Below are 20,614 nucleotides of genomic sequence, written 5' to 3'. Positions count from 1 at the left end.
ATGTTTAATTTTTACATATACCACATGCTGTTAGGTTCATGATAAACATTTGATAAAATAGTTTAAAATGCAGACGAGAGTTTATGTGACTGCAGTTGGCTCTACAGATGGGGATGGTGTGTGTGTGTGTGCGTGTGTGTGCATGGGTGTTGTCAGTAAAATCTAAAATGCATGGATGTGTGTTGTGTATCAATAAATGATGCAGGTCTGCAAATCATATCAAAGTGTGTGAACATGTGTGTGTGTGCGTGTGTGTGTGAGAGAGTGTGTGTTTTATTGCAAGCTATCATTTAAAACTGTGTCATCAATTATTCAATCAAACCAACTAACCTTGGTATTTTTCAGTGTTTATTTGGAATCATACTCATGCATGCAAATGGTTCAGTATCACCTTCAGGAGACACCTCCCTTACATTCATCAATCACACATTATGTACACTCAATAATATCAAAGAAAACATGGCTGAAGTGTACTAATATTACATTTTAAACGACTTTTTAAAATACACTTTCTTTCTTTCTTTATTTGGTGTTTAACGTCGTTTTCAACCACGAAGGTTATATCGCGACGGGGAAAGGGGGGAGATGGGATAGAGCCACTTGTCAATTGTTTCTTGTTCACAAAAGCACTAATAAAAAATTTGCTCCAGGGGCTTGCAACGTAGTACAATCTCCTTACTGGGAGAGTGCAAGTTTCCAGTACAAAGGACTTAACATTCCTTACATACTGCTTGACTAAAATCTTTACAAAAATGGACTATATTCTATACAAGAAACACTTAACAAGGGTAAAAAGAGAAACAGAATCCGTTAGTCGCCTCTTACGACATGCTGGGGAGCATCGGGTAAATTCTAAAAACAAAGTCTTTCCAGACAGTTTTCACTGTATACCAAAAGGTAATAACCAAAGGCATATTAGTACATGATAAATGGTTGTGATGATACTACAACTGCAGTACACACGTACTATGCCAATACAGGTATCACTCACTCACAAATCAAATAAATTAATACTTCAGCGAGATCACATCAAACCCTTTAGTTGACTCATTTGAGCAGCTGGATATTATTATTAGGGACAACATACACGGCACAGCCTTGTTGCATGCAACTGGCTGTGTGCACCTGTTCAACACAAAATACTTCAATCTGGCCATCTTCGGTCTATTGCTATAGAACAATACAGCTTGGCTGGGTGACATTTTCATTGGTGCCTCTTGTTTAGTGACTGCATAATTATCATTAAAACCTGTCAGATTTTCTTTTTAAGCTTGAGCGTTATTCACAAACTGTTACACACAACATTAGAGGTCTCATCAATCAAGCCACTGAACTATGTGATATGTCACAGACCACCAGCTGCATGCAACAAAGCTGTGTTGTCTATCTCACCCTTTAGCGTTCACAACAAGAGGAATTCTTCTGTAAAGATGAATGGGACTCGATCGAGATGCAGTTTCCAAACCATTATGGATACATCACATGAATGTTTGTCAAACAAAATGAGCCTTGGTCTTCTAAAATGAGCACTTTGCATGACGAGCCTATTACACCCATGCACAGCAACAAACATATCTTTAGCAATGAGTCTCATAACAGGAATTCCAGCCATGCTCAATCACCACAGGCTCAACATCAACAATGGCTTGAATAAGGAAAACACTAGGCGTGTACAATGGTACCTGGGATGTCAGGCCCTCCCCGTGAAGGACGCCATCTTGTGCCCCTTTGTTCACCACATGTATCTCAATCCAAATTTACCTGCCATGAAAGACCACCTGCAATGAAGGGACACTTTTTGCAGGTCCCAGTCTTTTCATCGCAGGTACCATTGTACTGTGAGTGACTTGACCCTAAAACATGAGCTAGATGCTGAACAATTCCCCCTCAGCATGAAGCCTTCAAAATGAGCCACAATGCAGCTGGTTGATCCAAAAACTCAACCTGCCAGATTGACCCCCGATGCTTCGGGTAACTCACCCAAACCGTGACCTAACCCTACAAACAGATTCAGAAAATGTCTAAACCAACGCAAAACTGTGACCGGATAAAATTAGTCATATTGCTGAATGATTCACCTTCAGTATGACATTGACCATCTAAGATGAGCCCCAACGAAGGGGGGTCATACGAAGGTTTGACCTTGACAGGCTGAGCCATGGAATAACGCACCTAAACCAAGAACTAACCCTCCAAACTGTTTCACAAAAACGATGAACTCACGCAAAAATGTGACCTGAAGAAATGAGCCATAAGTGTTACTTTCAAACTCAAACTGAATGAGACCAGAAACAGCATCCGAGCCACCTATGGCTATGCAGAACCAACATTACATAAAGTGACTCTACACAATGATTCAATAAGCTGGGTGAGACAGAGGCATACAATCTACAACGGACTGCTTTTGGTCCCTATAAGTCTTAGCTTTATTATTTACAAAATGACTAGTGTTTCAGCAATACATCTTTGGAAATAGAGCTAATTTGGGGATTACAAGCCTTTAATACATTTTTTTATTTGAAAAATAAAAATAAAGAAAAGATGTATCATACACAGCACAGATAATCATGTACTCTTAATCATAATGATATAGATTGTAAACCTTTATACTTTTTTTTATTATTATAAAATATGAACCTCAAATTCCACTGAAAGATGTCTACTACGTAACAATATCTCTCTGAAAAACAGAAATTCCACGCAATTCAGCCTTCAACACTGAAACAAGGCGCACACAATTCACACATTTAAAATGTCTAAATACATTTCTGTTGCAGTGATGCAACTGTTTTGCAAAAAGTTTGCCTTTGCCAAAACACAGTAATAAAATTGAGCTACTCATTCTCACTTATCTCAATAATCTTGATATTTGACACTGATTTCATTTCCGTTTTTTTCTGCAGTACAGTACAGAAAAGAATGTTCAACTTGCTGGGAAAAGTTAGCTTGGTGATCAAATACATTCATGTATTCATGTTTAATCCTACATTCATACTTGTTTAGCATCAATGTTAGACTTATGGATGACATTTCTGATTGTGTTAAACTTTATTATGAAAGTAAATATTCATTTTTATTTTATTTAGCAAATCACACAAGCATATATATACTGCAGCCATAGCACATCGCAAATCAAGTGACACAATTTTCAGCGTAACACTCAGTCAGTGTAATGGCAAGTTAATGCAAGAGAATGAACATGTTTGGCTTACTTTGAAACATATAATTTCTACTCAAAATTAGGCCCTTTTAGTTCTCTTACTTGTTATCACCCCCCACCCCCAACAAAATTGATGAGAGAACACAAGGTCAAAGACTATGTTACACAATGTATGAAATACAAAAATAATCCCCTCATCAGAAAAGCAGTTACAGACAGCTGCAGGTAAAATAAATGCACAAAGTCTGGTTCAGCATTATAAAACACAAACACCAATGGCAAATATATCCTCCATGAATAAAGAAAACATAGCCACATATTGCACCCATTATCATCCCATCAAATAAAGTGGTGACTGTGAGATGCCTGTCCTGATTTACTTATGTTGGCAAATAGGTGCTGTGATAACCAATAGACGAATTCCGGAAATAAGTCTGTCGGGTATGTATGGGTTGTGAAAGAGTGAGTACCCTTGCTTTACTCAGACAAACATCACGTGTTAGAGACACACCCTCTCGCTAGTGACTGGCATGTAATGTCACGTTTCACACATGGGAAGAAACTGACGTTCGGTACGCGTGCAGGGTATCAACTATCAGAATGGCACTTTCCCCAAGAGCAACGCATCATGTTTCAAGCCGCATAACTCTGCCGAACGGTCATGTAGCAGTGACAGAGCTATTTCCAGAAATCATCTATTGACACACACAAGAAAAAGAACATATAAGAGAGGCCTACACTACTTTTGTTTGTTCGTTCATGGGCTGAAACTCCCACGGCTTTTACGTGTATGACCGTTTTTACCCCGCCATTTAGTCAGCCATACGCCGCTTTCGGAGGAAGCATGCTGGGTATTTTCGTGTTTCTATAACCCACCGAACTCTGACATGGATTACAGGATCTTTTTCGTGCGCACTTGGTCTTGTGCTTGCGTGTACACACGGGGGTGTTCGGACACAGAGGAGAGTCTGCACACAAAGTTGACTCTGAGAAATAAATCTCTCGCCGAACGTGGGGACAAACTCACGCTGACAGCGGCCAACTGGATACAAATCCAGCGCGCTACCGACTGAGCTACATCCCCGCCCTGCCTACACTACTAAATTGAGAGAAAATCACAACAACCGAGATACTGAAACTTTGACATGAAGCCAAGACCATCATCAAGGCCAAGCAACACAAAAAATGGTTGCAGCAGCACCCACACTACAACAAAAACGACGCCTTTCACCTGCTCACAAGGTCTGAGCAGGTCCTCATATTCAGGCTGTGGACAGGCCACAACCGAATGAACCACCACCTTTTCACCAAGTTCAGAATTGGCCAGTCAGACCAGTGCCCTTGTCAAACAGGCAGCATGACAACGGAACACCTGCTGCAGACTTGTCCACTACACGATGGCCTCAGGAGCCAGATCTGGGCGGAGGCGACCACGGTGCAAAGGAAGCTCTATGGCAGTCTGGACGACCTACAGCGCACGGCAACATTTGCGCGGAGAACCGGCGTTTCCATCTGAGTGATCGACAAGAAAAAGAAGAAATTTTGACATTTTCTGCAGCTAGTGAAAAATTCTTTTTCCTTCTCCCCCTTCAAGGCCAAAGAGTTGTTCCAGGAAGAAATATTCCACGCAAACACTTGTTTCTCTTCTCTTCAACATATTCCAAACACATTACTTCTTGTTCTTTACTACCTTGTCATATACTATGGGTGACTTATTTGATAGGAGTGAGCCAGGGTACAATGTACTACAATACACATGTGGTTTAAGCAATGTTAGCATTTAATAAGCTGTACACAAATTACAAGATTCTGATAGTGCAAGCAGACAGCAGACAGCTCACAAAGAAACACATGCAACTTCATTTTGAAAAATCCCATGCCAGGCAATACCTGTACCCACTTGAAGTTTTGACTACATGTACAAGGATGTGTCAAAATGTATTTCTTCCTTGAACGAAAGCGGGATAATTTGATTCCAAAACAAAGAGTAAAATTCAGACCTTTCTATTCATCTTACTAATTTTTGTTTTATTTTGCTTTCTGTTTTGTTTTTCTATTACACACACTAAAAAAAGAATGCAAAAAGAAAACATTACATGCAAAATCTTCATGTTGTCTGTGAATGTACTTATGCAACCAGGTACATTTGTAACATCTTTGAACTAAAGGCTTTTTAGGCAAGCTTATTCAGCTACAATTTAGCAATCACAATATACACAAAGCTGATTAACTGTACATACTGTACTTTGAACAAGTCACAGTTCAAGGTGACTCGACTCTGAAACAGAAACAGGCAAGGTCGTTTTAATCAATCTTGTTTTTGGAATGTTGGTTGTCCATCTGTTTTGGTTTGGGGTTTTGTAGATGATACAGACAGATCCCACAAGAAGAAATCATGATCAAATGCACACAAAAATGAACACTTTAGTCATTTTCACTCTTTTCACACAAATTGTCTTGCACACACATAGAGGTTTCAGCAGTGTACAATGTGGTAAAATACATATTTAAAAAATTAAAACATAAAAGAACTCACACAGGCTGTGATTAAAATTTGAGTATAAAACATTGTAAAAGAGGTTACTGGCAAAATGAAAAGAATTTAAGTATGTGGCAAAAATAAAAATTCCTCAAAAGTAAGCATATTCAAAATCGGCACCAACTACATCAACATATTCGTAATTCATGATAGTAGGAGAAGAGAAAATCAGAAAAATAGCATGGGGGGAGAGAAATCGAGCGATTGTCATTAGAAAACGAAATGTAAAGTTAGTTATCTTTGGGAAGCTTCTTTGGGCCAAGGCAAAAAAAGACATACAAAGCAAGTATTTACATTTCTCGGTGCTTCTCACCAACACAACACTGGAATTAACGAAGACCAACACCACAAATTCTGTACACAGGTCAGCAAAAACACTCTTTCACTGTAGTACGTCCATGACTGGAGTACAGGAGAGAACTCAGACAGACACACACCACTTGTACTATATCAACACTAAGTCAGTAAGCGTCAGTTAAGCCACAGACTGCCAGGAAAATACAGTGGAACCCCCCTTTTTAAAACCTCAAAACCTCAGAAAACCACGTCTTGAAATGGGGGTAAATTTACAGAGGTTCTGAACAGAAAGTCTGAGAAAACAAGGTCGTAAACAGGAGTCTTAAATTGGGTGGTCTTAAAAGGGGGGTTCCACTGTACCCATTTCAGATTTGCATCAGACTGGTGCTGCCGACCACCCCAAAACCTCTAACAAACATTGGTGGGGCCAATCACTAGCGAGGGGTGTGTCGGATACACTTGGACAGGAGTTATGTTCGGAAATCGTCTATTAAGTAGTAGGCTTCTTTGACCTTTTAATAAGGTGTGGACCCCCCCCCCCCCCCTCCATTTGGTATATAATGGAATGAAGCATTAGACGAACATGGAATCAAGTGAAAAGGAGCCAAAAAAGCACAGGGAGCATGACACTGAAGAGCTTGTATTCCACAGGCGGATTTCTAGATGAGAAAATCTTACCGTACTTTCCCCGGGTGACAAGGCGCTTCGTTATCTAGACGCACCCCCTTCTTTTTAAAAAAAATTGTAATCCAGTCACCCATTGGACGCAGGGGGCCCATAGGGCGCACCAAAATGACCCAGTTTTTGCCATGAGAGGTGGTTCCCCTGTCATATCTGAGAGAGGAAACACTTCCTGCATCGGGGTCAGTGACCGGTCAGTGACCGACTTTAACTGAGTGAAAATATGTGTGCTCTGTGTGTGGGCCAGATCAAAGGCATTGTGATAGCTGGGTGGCCTTGTTAAAAGACACGACCTTCTTCCCAGGGGTCAATGACCCAGTTTTTGCCATGAGAGGTGGTTCCCCTGTCATATCTGAGAGAGGAAACACTTCCTGCATCGGGGTCAGTGACCGGTCAGTGACCGAGTTTAACAGAGTGGAAATCTGTGTGTGCGGCCAGATCAAAGGCAGGGCAGTACCTAGTAGCTGAAACATGCATTATCACAAGTTGTTTGACTGGTACTCAAGCGGTCTCTTTGATTTTTTTCGTATTTCATACACGGATTAGGCGCTTCGTTATACAAGACGCAGGGGTCGAACTCGAGGAAAAAAGTCGCGCCTTATGACCCGGAAAGTACGGTACACACTATATGACGCCTTTTATAGCTGTGTTTGAAAAATTGCAGTAGGAATCGAGCAAATGGCAACTCTGGCCAATTTTAAAGCACTTTCTGGAACAGACTACATACACTGACGCAGATACAAGCAGAACATCTACAATGTAGTGAAACATGGTGGAAAAACTTCTGCATCTGCTGAACCAAAGGGACTGAAACTATTCCAGCTTATTAAAATACTCTACTGAGATTTAGCTCAACTTAGCTCAAAGACAAAATGACAGAGCCACAAACTTTATCAGCAAAATGGCACTCATGATCTTTAACACTGTCATTCAGGGTATGGGGAAACTCATGCACAAAAACTGCAGTCAACCCAGTCACAAAACTAATTTGAATGAAAGCATGCCATCAGTTCACAATCTTAATGGAAACAAGTCCCATAAAATCAACCAAACGAACCTGTAAACAAAAAAACAGAACAAAAAACAACAGCGACACAAAATACAACCAAAAGCAAGAACAAAAGTAAACAGGCTTTCTGCTTACCAGCAGTTCCTATGGCAGCTGCCTGTAATTGAAAGCGGTAAGAAACAGAAATAGTTTTTTGCCTCTTTACTAACTTTATCCCACACCTGATTAAAAAAAAAGAGAGAGAACTAAATAAAATATTTGATTAAAGTTAATTTACATTAAAAAGTAAACGACAGGCAAAGCACAGATTTCATATGACACACAAGCGCCACCAAGCAAGCTCTTTAAAGACAAACAGTTAAAATCATGACATGGTACACGATGTACCAAATCTGATGTTTGTGCCGTACCGGAATTGTACATACACGTAATCCCAAGAAATGGCACCTAACATTTTATCAAACTGATTTTATTTCACACCTCATAAAAACGCTTGAAAGATTCTGGATGCTATGATTGTGCTCCAATGTAAAAATAATTCAATCACGTTGAATGTGGCAGTAACAATCATTATTTCCCCCTCTGCTTCTTTACCTCTGTAAACTTGTAGAGCTAGTTATTTTTCGATAAACACCCAGCAACCAAACAAATAACGAGCCAGCAACAGCCTGAATCCGCGATAGCGCAATGGGTTGAGAAGCTGTTCTGTGTCGGTACTACTTTTGGGACTGAAAAGTTCCGAACGCTCTAATGTACGAAGTATACATCTCTGGAGCAAACAATACAAACATACCGCATTTAAATTAACAACTACAGGCTTGAACACATGAATCTCCATATAAAATCCATGAGTTCGGTTGTTTTCTGAATCTAGATCTGCCGTGCACAAACGTTCAACACAAGCAAATTCCCAAGGCAAGTAACTCTCATACTTTGTCTAGCGACAAGAGTTAGTTCCACTTTCAAATTTCTTTTCACTCAGTTTCTTCGACAACAGACTGCAACCCGACGGTCAGTTTTCAACAATATTTCATTTTATAAACAGATCACACGCAACCAAATGCACACATCTCATCAATTTAAACAACATAAAGTGGTTTCATACACTATTTTCCCCCCCAAACTGAACTTCATACAGTTTTTAACGTTGGAACACGGGTGCAAAAGTTCGTCTGCTAGTCCCATTTGACGAAAGAACATTATCCTAAGCAATACCAAAACATAAACAGAACACACAATATCTGCCTTTACCGCCACAGCAGAATAACAGCATATCTGTGTACTTGATTTTAGTCCAAAACAGGGAAACTGACAAAAAGTGTTAACAGAATGGAATGATTTGCACGGAACTATATAACCGCGCATTAATCGATCGCCTGCGCAGGTTGACTGGTTGAGTGAATTGGATTCGATCAACCTTTCGCAAAAAAACTCCTCTTTTCTTTGAATAACTGAAGAAAGGAGGAATAAAGAGGTTACACGGTTCTCAGTTCACGGTCATGAAAAAGCTCGCATTTTTCATGATCCGCTAACTTTGACCATTATTTTTAAAGCCATATGTACTCGATGACTATACACGCTAATTGCTTTACCAACAGCTGGAGACAGACTAAATTAAGTTCCCTGCAAAATATTGTGGTCTAGGACCCCTTAAATGTTGAGATATTTGAATTTTCATTTTGATCTGGATCGTCCTATTTATAGATTTGGCAACACATGTAACGTTGATGCAAGGGAGAGAACACCGCGGCTTTGTTGACATCCTCACTTTTTCAGAGGCTAGAACAAGCTGTAATGCATGTATTATGGTCCGCGCATGGTGACGTATCGTCATTATATGGTCTTATGGTGCGTTTGACATCGATTGTGGGCAAACTACACTTTGTAAACACGGGAGTGCGTTAGTATGCCTTTAATAATCACTGAGACTCGGCATGTAACCTCTACTACAGTCATCACATGAACTGCGAAAGACTTCTTTTCAAAGCACCTAAGGGGCGGGGGGGATTAATAACTACCATACAATCCTGCTGCTTATGGGGTTATAAGATACCTATAGGTTTAAAGCAGCAATCCCTTTCAGATGAACTCTCATTAGATGTAATTCTGTTCACATAACTTTTGGTCCCACTGACTTTACTGAGTTTGTTTGTTTGTTTATTTGTTGCTTAACGTCCAGCCGACTACGCAGAGCCATATCAGGACGAGGAAGGGGGGGATGAAGGGGGCCACTTGTCAAGCGATTCCTGTTTACAAATGCACTAACCCATTACTTGTGTCCCAGCAGGCTTTAGTAAAACTAAATTAATACCTACTGGAAGATTACCAGTTTCCAGTATGTTAAAATAGGCTTAACCTATCTACTGCTGGACTTACATCAGAACACTAACAGATTAAACTATACATGAATCGCGAGACAAGCGGCAAGAGAAGAGATTTTTGGAAAAAATACAGGTGAATGAGCAAGAAGGCAGAAAAAAGAAAAGAATTCATGAAGAAAAAGAGAGCATGACAGGAAAGAGGAACCAAAAATCTACCTAACAGCAAACTAGAAAGCTCCTGCGGTTCCAAAAACAGGAGGGGCCTTTAATTTCATAACCGCAGTGCCCCACTGCGGGAACTTTACTGAGTATTTTCTAGGTATTTTCTTTGTAAAAAAAATGATCATGATGCTTTCAAGTGATGGGATGCCCCCTGTAACTTTCTACAGCTGATTTTTGAGGTGAACTAAAAAAAAAAAAGAACCTTTAAGCCGCACATTTAGTGCTGATGTTACAATTTACAATGAAAGGTCACAGAGCTAAACTGAGCGTCTTCAGTGACATAGGAGATAGTCCAGACAAGAGAAAACAGAGGTACATTTTGAAGCAGGCATACTAGCCTACGTTGGCCTTATAACTCAACCCAACTCTGAATTGCGATGAAATTCTTCAGAGTAAAATATTATACTTTGTAAGAGCGCTCTTCGCTCTCAGGGTGAAGCTTATAAAAGCAGTCACACAAATCGTACATATACATAAAATGTCTGAGGGCCAGCCTAGGAATGTGACAAGCAAACACTGTTCCCAATTCTTCAACTCCCATGGTCCTGATTGCAAAATCACAGTTCAATACACCAACTCCTCTGCCATCACAGTATTTGCAACAAGTAGAAGCCAATGTACACAAAACAGGCAGTGTTTCATTTACACTCGGTCATGCTCTCCCCTCCTCTCCTTCTCCCAAAGCCTAAACTCCTCTCAGGCATGAGATCGTGAAATTGTAAAAAAAAAAAAAAAAAAAAAAAAGAGCTTGAAAGCATGACCCAAATGAAACTTTCTTAAGAAAAAAACAGATGCAAAGTCATGAAATCTATGGATGGGCCAATCGGCGGAAAAATCTCATGCCTGCCTCTCTCTATTAACACCTTCCACCCACACCTCACCCTGCTCTACATAGAGAATATAATTCTAATTAATTGTATAAGAGTTAAAAACTGGATTCATTTGTAAAAACTTGTCATGGTTGTAATGGTGCAGACATTCCATACTGTGAATTAAAAACAGCATCACTTTTCCCCTGTCAAGATCACTTTTCTCTTTTCTCCAAACCAAATTTGCCTCTAGCACCAATACAGGACTGCTCTCGAGAGCCAAACAGCTCTAAAGCAGATCAAATAATAGAGAAATTGTTACGTGGCTTTTATCATTCTGTCAATATGAAAAAAAATCTTCCAAACTTGACTCAAAAGTATGCACCCCATTCTTTAGGTAAGACAAATATTTTCCTTGGGAACCAAAATAAAACAAAGAAGACATAAATGTTTCAAAAAATTCACACCAATCTTATTTGAACTGGGTCAGTGGGTGCCTGTCATAGCAGGAAACAAAAGTTGTAAATAAATCAAAAAGACACATCAATACCAAACCACACATACAAACTGGAAATCTTAAGTGCACATACACACACACGCAAACAAGAAAACAACCTTAAACTGCTCATAGTCGCACGCAAATAAATACAAATGCTTTCGGTAAATGGTGATATCAGAAATTAAGATCATCAGGCTTTTAGAATAAATACAGGAAATGACACTGGCATGTTTGGTGGTTGCTTTTTCCCAACAGACATGTGTAACGAAGAGTCTCACTCTGTGTGCCCGTTTTCCACTGGCTTGATGGTCAGCGCGTTGATCTTCAAGTGCTTGCACATTTCTTGCACCTGTACAAACACACACACATTTATTGAGCATAAAAGTGATCGTCTGAGTAACAGTGGATTTGAAAGGTACCTTCCTTCTTGTCAATCACAAAAGACCACTCCAGGCTGTTATATAGGGTTACAGCATACTCTGTCCCCAACACATACACAAACAATTCAACTCATCCAAAAGGTATAGCATCTCCGCACACACAGTACATGATTTAACATTCTTTTAACTTTCTATCCATTCGAGGTACAAATATAAACACTACTTCATAATAAAAAGAAAAAGTTTTGACCTTCTCCTGAAATGCTGTCTAAAATTCCATCACGACAATGTCGACATGCAAGTTTAGCTAGACTTACCACCAAGACTCCGAAATATATATGGTCGAGCGTGACGAAGATGCAGTAGGCCCACAGCAGGTACACCTCCCCTTGTCCCAGGGGCATCAGAAGAGACGCAGCCACCACTCCCAGCAGAGGCAGCAGCTTTGGGTTCAAAAACTCACAGCGAGTGCTGGACATTTGAGAAATGATCAGCTGGCACTGCAACAGACACAAATTGTTAAGCACAACCTGGCCTAAAAATCACCCCGAAACTCAGTACACAGCAGGAGACTCTATCATGCAAAACTAGAAGATTACTTGTAACACCAGGGCTGAGGTGCACCAAGCCAAAGTGGGTGCCACCCAATCGGGAGAGAACAAACCGTGGGGTCTGATTCGCTGAAATCACAACAAATCTCTATTTCAACCATCCAACACTGCGGCTGGCTCCCACCCAGTTGGTAACTTTCTCGTACACCTAGGCCCAGTTTTCAATCACCCCATCATAGATATTAGATGCAGTCGTTCTCCATCTTTGGAGGATACAGGCTAAGTGAAAAACTTTTCAGTATCATAAGGAAGGACACACTGAATTACTTTTCTTCAACAACTTTTTAGACAGCACTACAACCATTATTGATGCTTAGAATCTAGATGCTAAGTCAGTTACTGAAATACAGGTGGATCTACATGAAACAACATAGGGAAAGGATTGCTTATACATTGTATTCTCATGATTTTGTCTCTGATCCAAACTAAAACCTCTCTTAGTTAATGGCCTATAAACTGGGAACCAACATGGAAACGTTTTCCCAATACTGAAGATGTCAACATATAGCATGCTTTCCAAGCAAATAGCAAAAATCAAAATTTCACAGACAAAAAAAGTAAAACAAACAAACATCAAAATAAACAAAACAAAAATAGAGACGGCAGCACTGAAAAAAATTCACAGAATGTCACAAATCACTTGTTCTTTTATTTAAACTCATGAAAAATAGAGAGAGAGCGGAAAGAACGCAGGGAGAAAGACAGCAAGACAGAAAATAAGACTTACTGCAATATTTGAAAAGGCAGTGCCTGTGGTCCAGTAAATCAAGCGTGACTGTTTTTCCACAATATCATACGGTGAATATGTGACCCACACAATCATCAAGACAAAGAGTGCTAAGGTTGAAACCAACGGTCGCATCGCTTCGCTGAAAGGGCGCATCTTGCCTGTCTTTTGTACGTAAGACCTAGTTCAACCAAACAGAAAGAAAAAAGTGAAACAATCACCAGAGGCAGTTGCAAAAATGGGGAAAAAAGGCACCGATTCAAAACCAACGTGAGCTTCTGTATCTAACAAAAGTATGTCAATAGATACACAATTATATATTTGAATAAAACTCTGGGGCAACAGTTCAAAAACATTGTTTTCTTTTGGATAAAAATATCTTGAAACAGCTTTCTCCAGCAACTTTCTTTGTTATGTGCTTCCAATGAAATAAAATCAACATTCTAAATCTTATCTGCATTCTGTTTACCTTGGTTAAACAAATTAAAAAAAAACAAACTTCTTTCACTCTAATGAGATGAAGGGTACTTACTGATACACATTCCAAAATGTGAACGGAAATGTCAATCCAAGGAATCCCACTGAAAAAGAAACAAAAACTACATTAGCAAATTCAGCAACATGTTTCAAAAACATTTTTCATCCTGTAATTGTCGAAAGGTACTTATGACTTTGAAACAGGAGCTCTGGTTGTTGTAGTTTTTGTCACTATACTAACCATCACACAGTCTGGATAATGTGGGTGGTGAATGACCCATACTTTAAAAAAAAAACATGTTTCCTGTGCATAGGTGACAAAATCATTTACACAAGGAAGGTTCCTTTTTAATGTCCAGAAAAGGTCACAACAACACCAGAGTGTTCTTTACTTTAAAACATATGAAGAGATTTTAAATAAAAAGTTACTGAGTGAGCATGCATGCATGTGATAGCATTTGTATCTGTCTATGCATTGTAGCAGTGTTGTTTTCAGACCTCGGTCTTCACTGACGCATACTGTTTTGATCTGTCGCATTAGTCTGACCCCTGGCCAATCAACCGTCCAATGGTTCTGACCAAATAATTACTTGTAAACAGGATATTTGGTCGGGCAAATTTTCAAGGTTCAACTTGCTCAGTGTCCTATGAGTCTGGGAACAACACTGCTGCTGTACTACAAGTCTGAAACAAGAGCACAGAAATGTCCTCTAATAAGAAAAGTTGATTACTCACAGTAGCAAACGATTTCAAATAACTCAGCCGCTGTCAGGTTAACAAGGGGAACTGTGAATTTCCACATCTCATATCCAAAGATGTAGGTGATCAGATACACCCCTGTCATTCCCTGGAAAACACAAAACACAATCACTGTCATAGGCTATGTTTCAACTTACAAGCATAAAAAGCAAGAATTCTAACAGATTGCCAATTTCCACTCAGGTTTAAAATTACAATATTAATCACTGAACAAAGTTACGACTGTCCACTAAAAACAGGAACCTTAGGATATTGCTATCACAGGTGTATTGTATTTAACCTAGACAAGCTAATATTGCTGACCCCAAAATGACACTAATTCATTAATTAATTTAATATTACACAAAAATTCTTTCATTCCTTCTTTTTTTTACTTAAAAAAAAAATGCTAGCCATGTTTGTTTTCTGATCTGCAGCCTATAATGTTCCAGTATTTTTAAATACTTTATTATTAAACACCTCGGTAACAAATATTGCGACAGTTGAAGCAGCTTATAATTTTTTTAAGTGGCTCAAACTGCGAGAATAACAAAACAAAACAAGAAATGTTAATGAAAGGTTCAATTGGAAATATCACTAAACATTCTCAAGTGTTTTTTGTAGTGGACGGACACACTGAAGTTGGCCGCTGTCAGCGTGAGTTCGATCCCAGGTTCGGCGGAAATTTATTTCAGAGTCAACTTTGTGTGCAGACTCTCTTCGGTGTCCGAACCCTCCCCCCGTGTACACTACATTGGGTGTGCACGTTAAAGACCCCACGATTGACAAAAGGGTCTTTCCTGGCAAAATTGCTTAGGCACAGTTTATAATTGTCTACCTATACCCGTGTGACTTGGAATAATAGGCCGCGAAAGGTAAATATGCGCCGAAATGGCTGCAATCTACTGGCCGTATAAAATTTCATCTCACACGGCATCACTGCAGAGCGCCTAGAACTGTACCCACGGAATATGCGCGATATAAGCCTCATTGATTGATTGATTGAAATAATAATGAAACAATGAAAGCAACTTTTCTGAGTAGGCATTGACTTCGCTCTCTACATCAAGGCAGCATTAAACAAAACATTCTCAAGTGTGTTGACCTAATGTTTTTTTGTAGCGGACACACTAATAATAATGAAACAACAAAAGCAACTTTTCTCAGTAGGCGTTGACTTCGTTCTCTGCATCAAGGCAGCGAGAGTTGAAAGGAATAACCTCTTTTTCTTTTCTTCTTCTTTTATTTTGGACTCAAAATGCCACTGGGAACATGGAAGAGTGTACATATGGGACAAGTTCTGTGAAAACTAACATCACACACTTACAAAGGGTATGTGACAAGTTCTGCAAAAACTAACATCACACACTTACAATCTGACCAATGTCATAGCCCCAGGGAAGAAAGAGGACGCCGGTGTTGTACTTCTCCCAGTGGGAAACCACAAAGCAGAACATGATGCCAATGATCACAAAGTAGACTCGGTAGACCCCCACTCCGTACTCGCCACGTCCAAATATGGAGTAGAGCCCGACAGGTAAGAAAAGAGTTGCCCAGCTGTCCAGCCCATGGTCAAAGAGCTCGCCCAGCGGGGAACTGGTCTTTGTGCGACGCGCCTGTTTACCATCGATTCCATCTGTAATGATAATAATAATGGACATTTATATAGCGCTTCTCCACAGCTCGAAGCGCTTTACAAGTTCAATTTACAAGTTCCATCAATGTGACAATAGATAAATGAGTAAATGAATAAACATTAAATCCAAAAAGAAAGACTGCCAACGTAAAAAATGATTAAATTATACAATCTCACTTCTAAAATAAAGTCAGTACAAAAACTTGAACTTACAAGAAACCTACCATTTGAGATTCAAGATCAGTATCATTATCAACATATTGGTTTTAATTTATGCACAGCGTGAAACAAGATAATGTGTATTTATCGGATTCTAAATAGATCCCAAACAATTAGGATTTTATGAGTCAAAAGACAGTTGTTTTTTGGCTCACGAAGTGTAGCCTATGCGATCGTAACTTTGTCTGTCTGTGCGTTTGTGTGTGTGTGTGTGTGTGTATGTCTGTGGTAGAAACTTTAACATTTCCGAGTCTATGTGTGAGTGGTTATCCAAGACTATGGATAAAGCTCGCATAAGATTACGTCACGGTCAAAAGTGTTTGACGTCAATTAATGCATCATGACGGCATGCCTCCCTGTAGTCTTTCTCTCTCGCGTGGTGTGTGTGGTCTCGGTCATTGTTATTTTGAGCGGGCCGAGACTATTTGGCAGTCGTGTCCCTGTAAGTAGGCTACATGCAGACAGACAGATCTAGATCTAGTGTCTCTCTTTCTTGCACAGTGTCACCTAAGCTTACTGTGTGTGTGGGTGTGTATGTGTGACGGAGTGATTGAGTTTGTGTTACTGTTTGTCTATTTCTTACGTGAGCCTTGAAGGCTTCGCCTCTTGTTTTTCTTCTTTTTGCATGGAACTTGTTTGATACATTTCACCTCAACATAAAGTTGGTGCCAAAACAGGTTACAGATACAGTCAAGGCTTACAAAGTTACACCGATACATCTAGTGTTTTGGTGGAGTGTAACACAAGAAACAAAAAACATAAAATCTCTCACCTAAAGTATGTGACAGAAAATTGCAGAAGGCTGCCACCAGCCACACCCAGTTTGGGATCGGTGGGTTCTCAGGGAAGTCGCGGCTGGATGCGTAAAAGTGTGGGTCATAATAGGTCATCAGGAAAAAGTTGAACACAAGCATCAGAAAGCCGCTCAGGGTGAGAAGGTTTGGAGCAATCCATAGCGGAACGATCTGAGAGAAGAGAAAAAAGTCACAATATGAGATTACAATATGACTGCAAGTTCCGCAGGAAACAAATACCAGTTCTCACTACACAGATAAGTATTTTATTCAAATTATTTGAGCTGCATATCAAACCATAGAAAGTGATTAAAACAGTTGTCTTTAAAGCAATTTGCAGTGCGTGACAGGAAATATACCTCTCACCTGGTGCTGATCAATTATTTTTGCAAAAATCAAGAACACAATAACAATAAAAGACACATAATGACTTCTTCTCCATTACACAAAATGTTTCTTTTTCAATCACTTTTTAAATTACAAATTCATACTACCTTTTAAATTTCTCTGTCATCAAAACTGTGCTATTTTTGAGACATTCAATCCTTTTTTTATAAACACTTTTTCAGACTTAATTTTTTACCATCCTGTATGTATGATAATCTAAATAAAAAAATTAACCCAGGGGAGCAATGTATACACATAATTAAACACAAATCATAATTCAATATAGCATGCAAACAACCACAGAATACACATGCATACAAACCTTGACCACTTTGTTCCAGAATGGGTGACATACGTAATTGCTGACAGGACTGGTATCAATTGCACTGTACTGAAAATGCACACACAAAAACAAGCATATGTCACCTGTTATCAAACTGCAATGCCACCTGATAACATTAACAGTGACCTTTTGAACATGTACAACTACAACTAGTATTAGTATAGCCACCTGTCCAAACATTTTTTTTTTTAGGTCCCCAATCCAATGTTATTGGAAACACCATTTTATTTGTATTAATTTTCTTGAGTGGTTCCTCATCCTATGAGTTGGATGAGTACAGAGAAGCCTCCAGGTTCCTTGGCTGAGTTGCAAAGTTGCATTCTTACCTGCCTGAGTCATTGAAATCAGGAAACTAAATTTCGCTGCCATGGTGCAGCTCTGTAGCATAACATTATAATTTAGTTATTAACCAGTTAGAGAGAAATGTATTCAAGGCGTGTCTTCTTCTTCTTCTTCTTCTTCTTCTTCTTCTTCTTCTTCTTCTTCCGTAGAGGACTAGGTTCTTATGAGTAACTGTTACCGAGAGTGGCTAGCTCCGGCAAACAGGGAGATTAAAAAGGTGGGGAGGTTTAAAACTATGTACAGAGAGTGCATTCAAGGGGCTCTCATGCCCGACTGCAGGAGACTGCCGCCGAGACGGGAGCGAAACGACTCTAGGGAGGGGGCCGACGCGACAATACCAGTGTTGGCAACTTATTTCATTATTCGGAGATTGTGCGGGGGGAAAATGAGTTTGAAAGGGCTGGGTGGAGGGCGTACTCCTGGTGCAGCCGGCCAGCTCCCCGTGTTCGAGGGTCAGAGGGAGAGGTGTACGCCGCTGTGGCGATGGCTACTAGTGAGTTTTTGATTTTGTACAACATCACTAGTCGCATGTTTTGGCAGTGGGTCTCCAGGCTGTCCCAGTTGAGTTTGTTGAGCATAGTGGTAACGGAGCCAGGGTTCGTGTCTGTGTAGTTGTTGAACACATACCTAGCTCCTCGTCGCTGGACCTTTTCAAGTGGAGCCTTTTCCTGTTCAAGGTGGGGGTCCCATACTGTTGCAGCATACTCCAGGGTGGGCCTGACCATTGAGGTGTAGGTTGCCATCTTCGCCTTTTAACTCATTCGCTGCGTGTCGGAACTGGAATTCCGACACCTGTGTTTAGCGTTGGCTGCGTGCCGGTACTTGAGTTCCGACGGATATCACGAATTTTTAACGGTGTAAACGGTCCTGCTGACCAAGGGAAACAACCCCTGCAATGAACTTCTATCTGTCTACAGTGGTACCATTCACTGTAAACAGTTCCTTCCCTTAAATTGTTGGGATTAATAAAAATTTTGTTGACGGTGTGCGACCCACGTGTTTTGACTTTTCCAAGATGGCGGATCGTTCTGCTGAGACGTAGTAACTTGAAAAGAGTGCTAGAACGTGTTATTCAGTACGGTTCTGATCTTGACCTCAGTGATGATGATAGTGGAGATGATATTTTAGATTCTGGTGACGATTTTGTGCCAATGGACGATCATTTGGGTGATGATTCGGGCAATGCAAGTGTCGATCATGACATTGTGTATGATGAACCCATGACGTAGAAAGTTTTTTTGTTTTGCTTCAAATTGGATATTTTGCCTGGATATGAAGACAACAAAAGGTATGTACTTTCAAATGTTTCATATATTTTCTAAAAGAGTAAGTTCCAAACTTTGCAAAAACATAAGGTATGTAAGGTTATCTTGTGTTGTTGATTTTTAATATTTTTTTCAAAATGGCTCTAAATCGCGCGTTGGCAGGGAACACAGGGGAAATTTAGACGCGCAGCGAATGAGTTAAACCAACAGTCCGGTTCCCTTTAGCAGCCACGTTGTTGATATGGTGGGTCCATGTGGAATTGTTGGAGATTGTTACCGCAAGGTACTTGCAGCTTGCGACGTTTTGACCATGAAGAACGTAGTCAAACGGGTGAGGGATTTTGCATCTTCCATGGTTGATGTGGATGTGGATTGCATTTCACACACAAAATATAAGATCCTAATTAAAATGTGATTAGTAAAGAATAGTTGTGAGAAGAAGAGGAAGAAAAATTTAGACAATAAACTCTGTATACACAGTAACTAGTACAGCGTAACTAGTGTAACTATAGACTAAGTGTAAGACCAAAAAAGAAAGTAGGAGCTAGAGTGAGGTCGAACTGCTTGGAAAAAAGAAGGACCCCCCTGCCATTCAAACGTGGGAGGGCCAAATAGGTGCATTTTGTACAACATTCACATTGTGACGCATGCATGGTCACATTTGCAGGGGAAAAGAAAACATACTGTCAGTGTCAATGTATGTAAGTGTGACCAAACCAGTTAATTCTTCAAATGCCTAAATCTGTAAATTGATAGAGAGATCTTGTTGTACACTCAAGACTGAAGCATAAAGTGCTTTTTTATATGACTCATTTAATGACAATCTGAATAAAACGACGCATGAAGTCGTGAAACCACTGTCGCCACTCCGTTGAAATACCATAAATGAGGCTACACGTTCGAAATGATTTTTCATCTACTGTCATGACAAGAAAGAAGATTCTACGGTACAGATTGATAAAGCTGTGTCTAACAGAAACGTCCATGTCTAAAATAAAGTTTTGATTGCGATGATTACCTTGTAACTGTCAAATCCAGCAAGGATTTCTTTCGAGAGATAGGCGTTCATGCTGTTGCAAGGGTCGAAGTTTGCGTGAAACAAAGAGTTTCATTGGTCGTTGAAATCTTACTATCCCACGAATAGCCAATCGTCAGCGT

The 20,614-nt window shown here is 39.9% G+C and overlaps 1 protein-coding gene across 6 annotated transcripts; it reads right to left on the bottom strand.

Annotated features, from left to right (window-relative positions):
• Window positions 1–335: 335 nt before the first annotated feature.
• LOC138966448 (ethanolaminephosphotransferase 1-like) lies at window positions 336–20,603 on the bottom strand. Of its 6 annotated transcripts, XM_070338695.1 has the most exons (12): window positions 20,475–20,603; window positions 17,829–17,897; window positions 17,098–17,290; window positions 15,844–16,106; window positions 14,468–14,579; window positions 13,788–13,836; window positions 13,256–13,436; window positions 12,235–12,417; window positions 11,816–11,886; window positions 7,822–7,843; window positions 5,401–5,438; window positions 336–4,672 (listed from the first exon to the last, which is right to left on the bottom strand). In XM_070338695.1, exons 1-10 carry the CDS (start codon window positions 20,523–20,525, stop codon window positions 7,831–7,833), a joined length of 1,185 nt encoding a protein of 394 aa, XP_070194796.1. In that variant the 5' UTR covers window positions 20,526–20,603; the 3' UTR covers window positions 336–4,672; window positions 5,401–5,438; window positions 7,822–7,830. The 6 variants fall into 6 exon arrangements, with proteins under 6 accessions (XP_070194796.1, XP_070194795.1, XP_070194793.1 ...); XM_070338694.1 differs by having other exon boundaries at window positions 336–5,438; XM_070338692.1 differs by lacking the exon at window positions 7,822–7,843.
• Window positions 20,604–20,614: the final 11 nt, after the last annotated feature.

Source organism: Littorina saxatilis, linkage group LG5, assembly GCF_037325665.1.
Source record: "Littorina saxatilis isolate snail1 linkage group LG5, US_GU_Lsax_2.0, whole genome shotgun sequence".
Classification (NCBI taxonomy): domain Eukaryota; kingdom Metazoa; phylum Mollusca; class Gastropoda; order Littorinimorpha; family Littorinidae; genus Littorina; species Littorina saxatilis.
The sequence above is the reverse complement of the archived record's forward strand: the minus strand, read 5'-3'. Positions and strand labels throughout refer to the sequence as shown.

Bases quoted from the DNA above. Each gene is read 5' to 3' on its own strand.
- LOC138966448 (XM_070338691.1), bottom strand. From the start codon at position 20,525: ATGAACGCCTATCTCTCGAAAGAAATCCTTGCTGGATTTGACAGTTAC. The intron at 13,437-13,787 runs GTAAGTACCCTT...TGGTTGAACTAG, and splicing joins ACATTTTGGAATGTGTATCA to GTCTTACGTACAAAAGACAG. The intron at 11,887-12,234 runs GTAAGTCTAGCT...GTGTTTGTACAG, and splicing joins TATATTTCGGAGTCTTGGTG to GTGCAAGAAATGTGCAAGCA.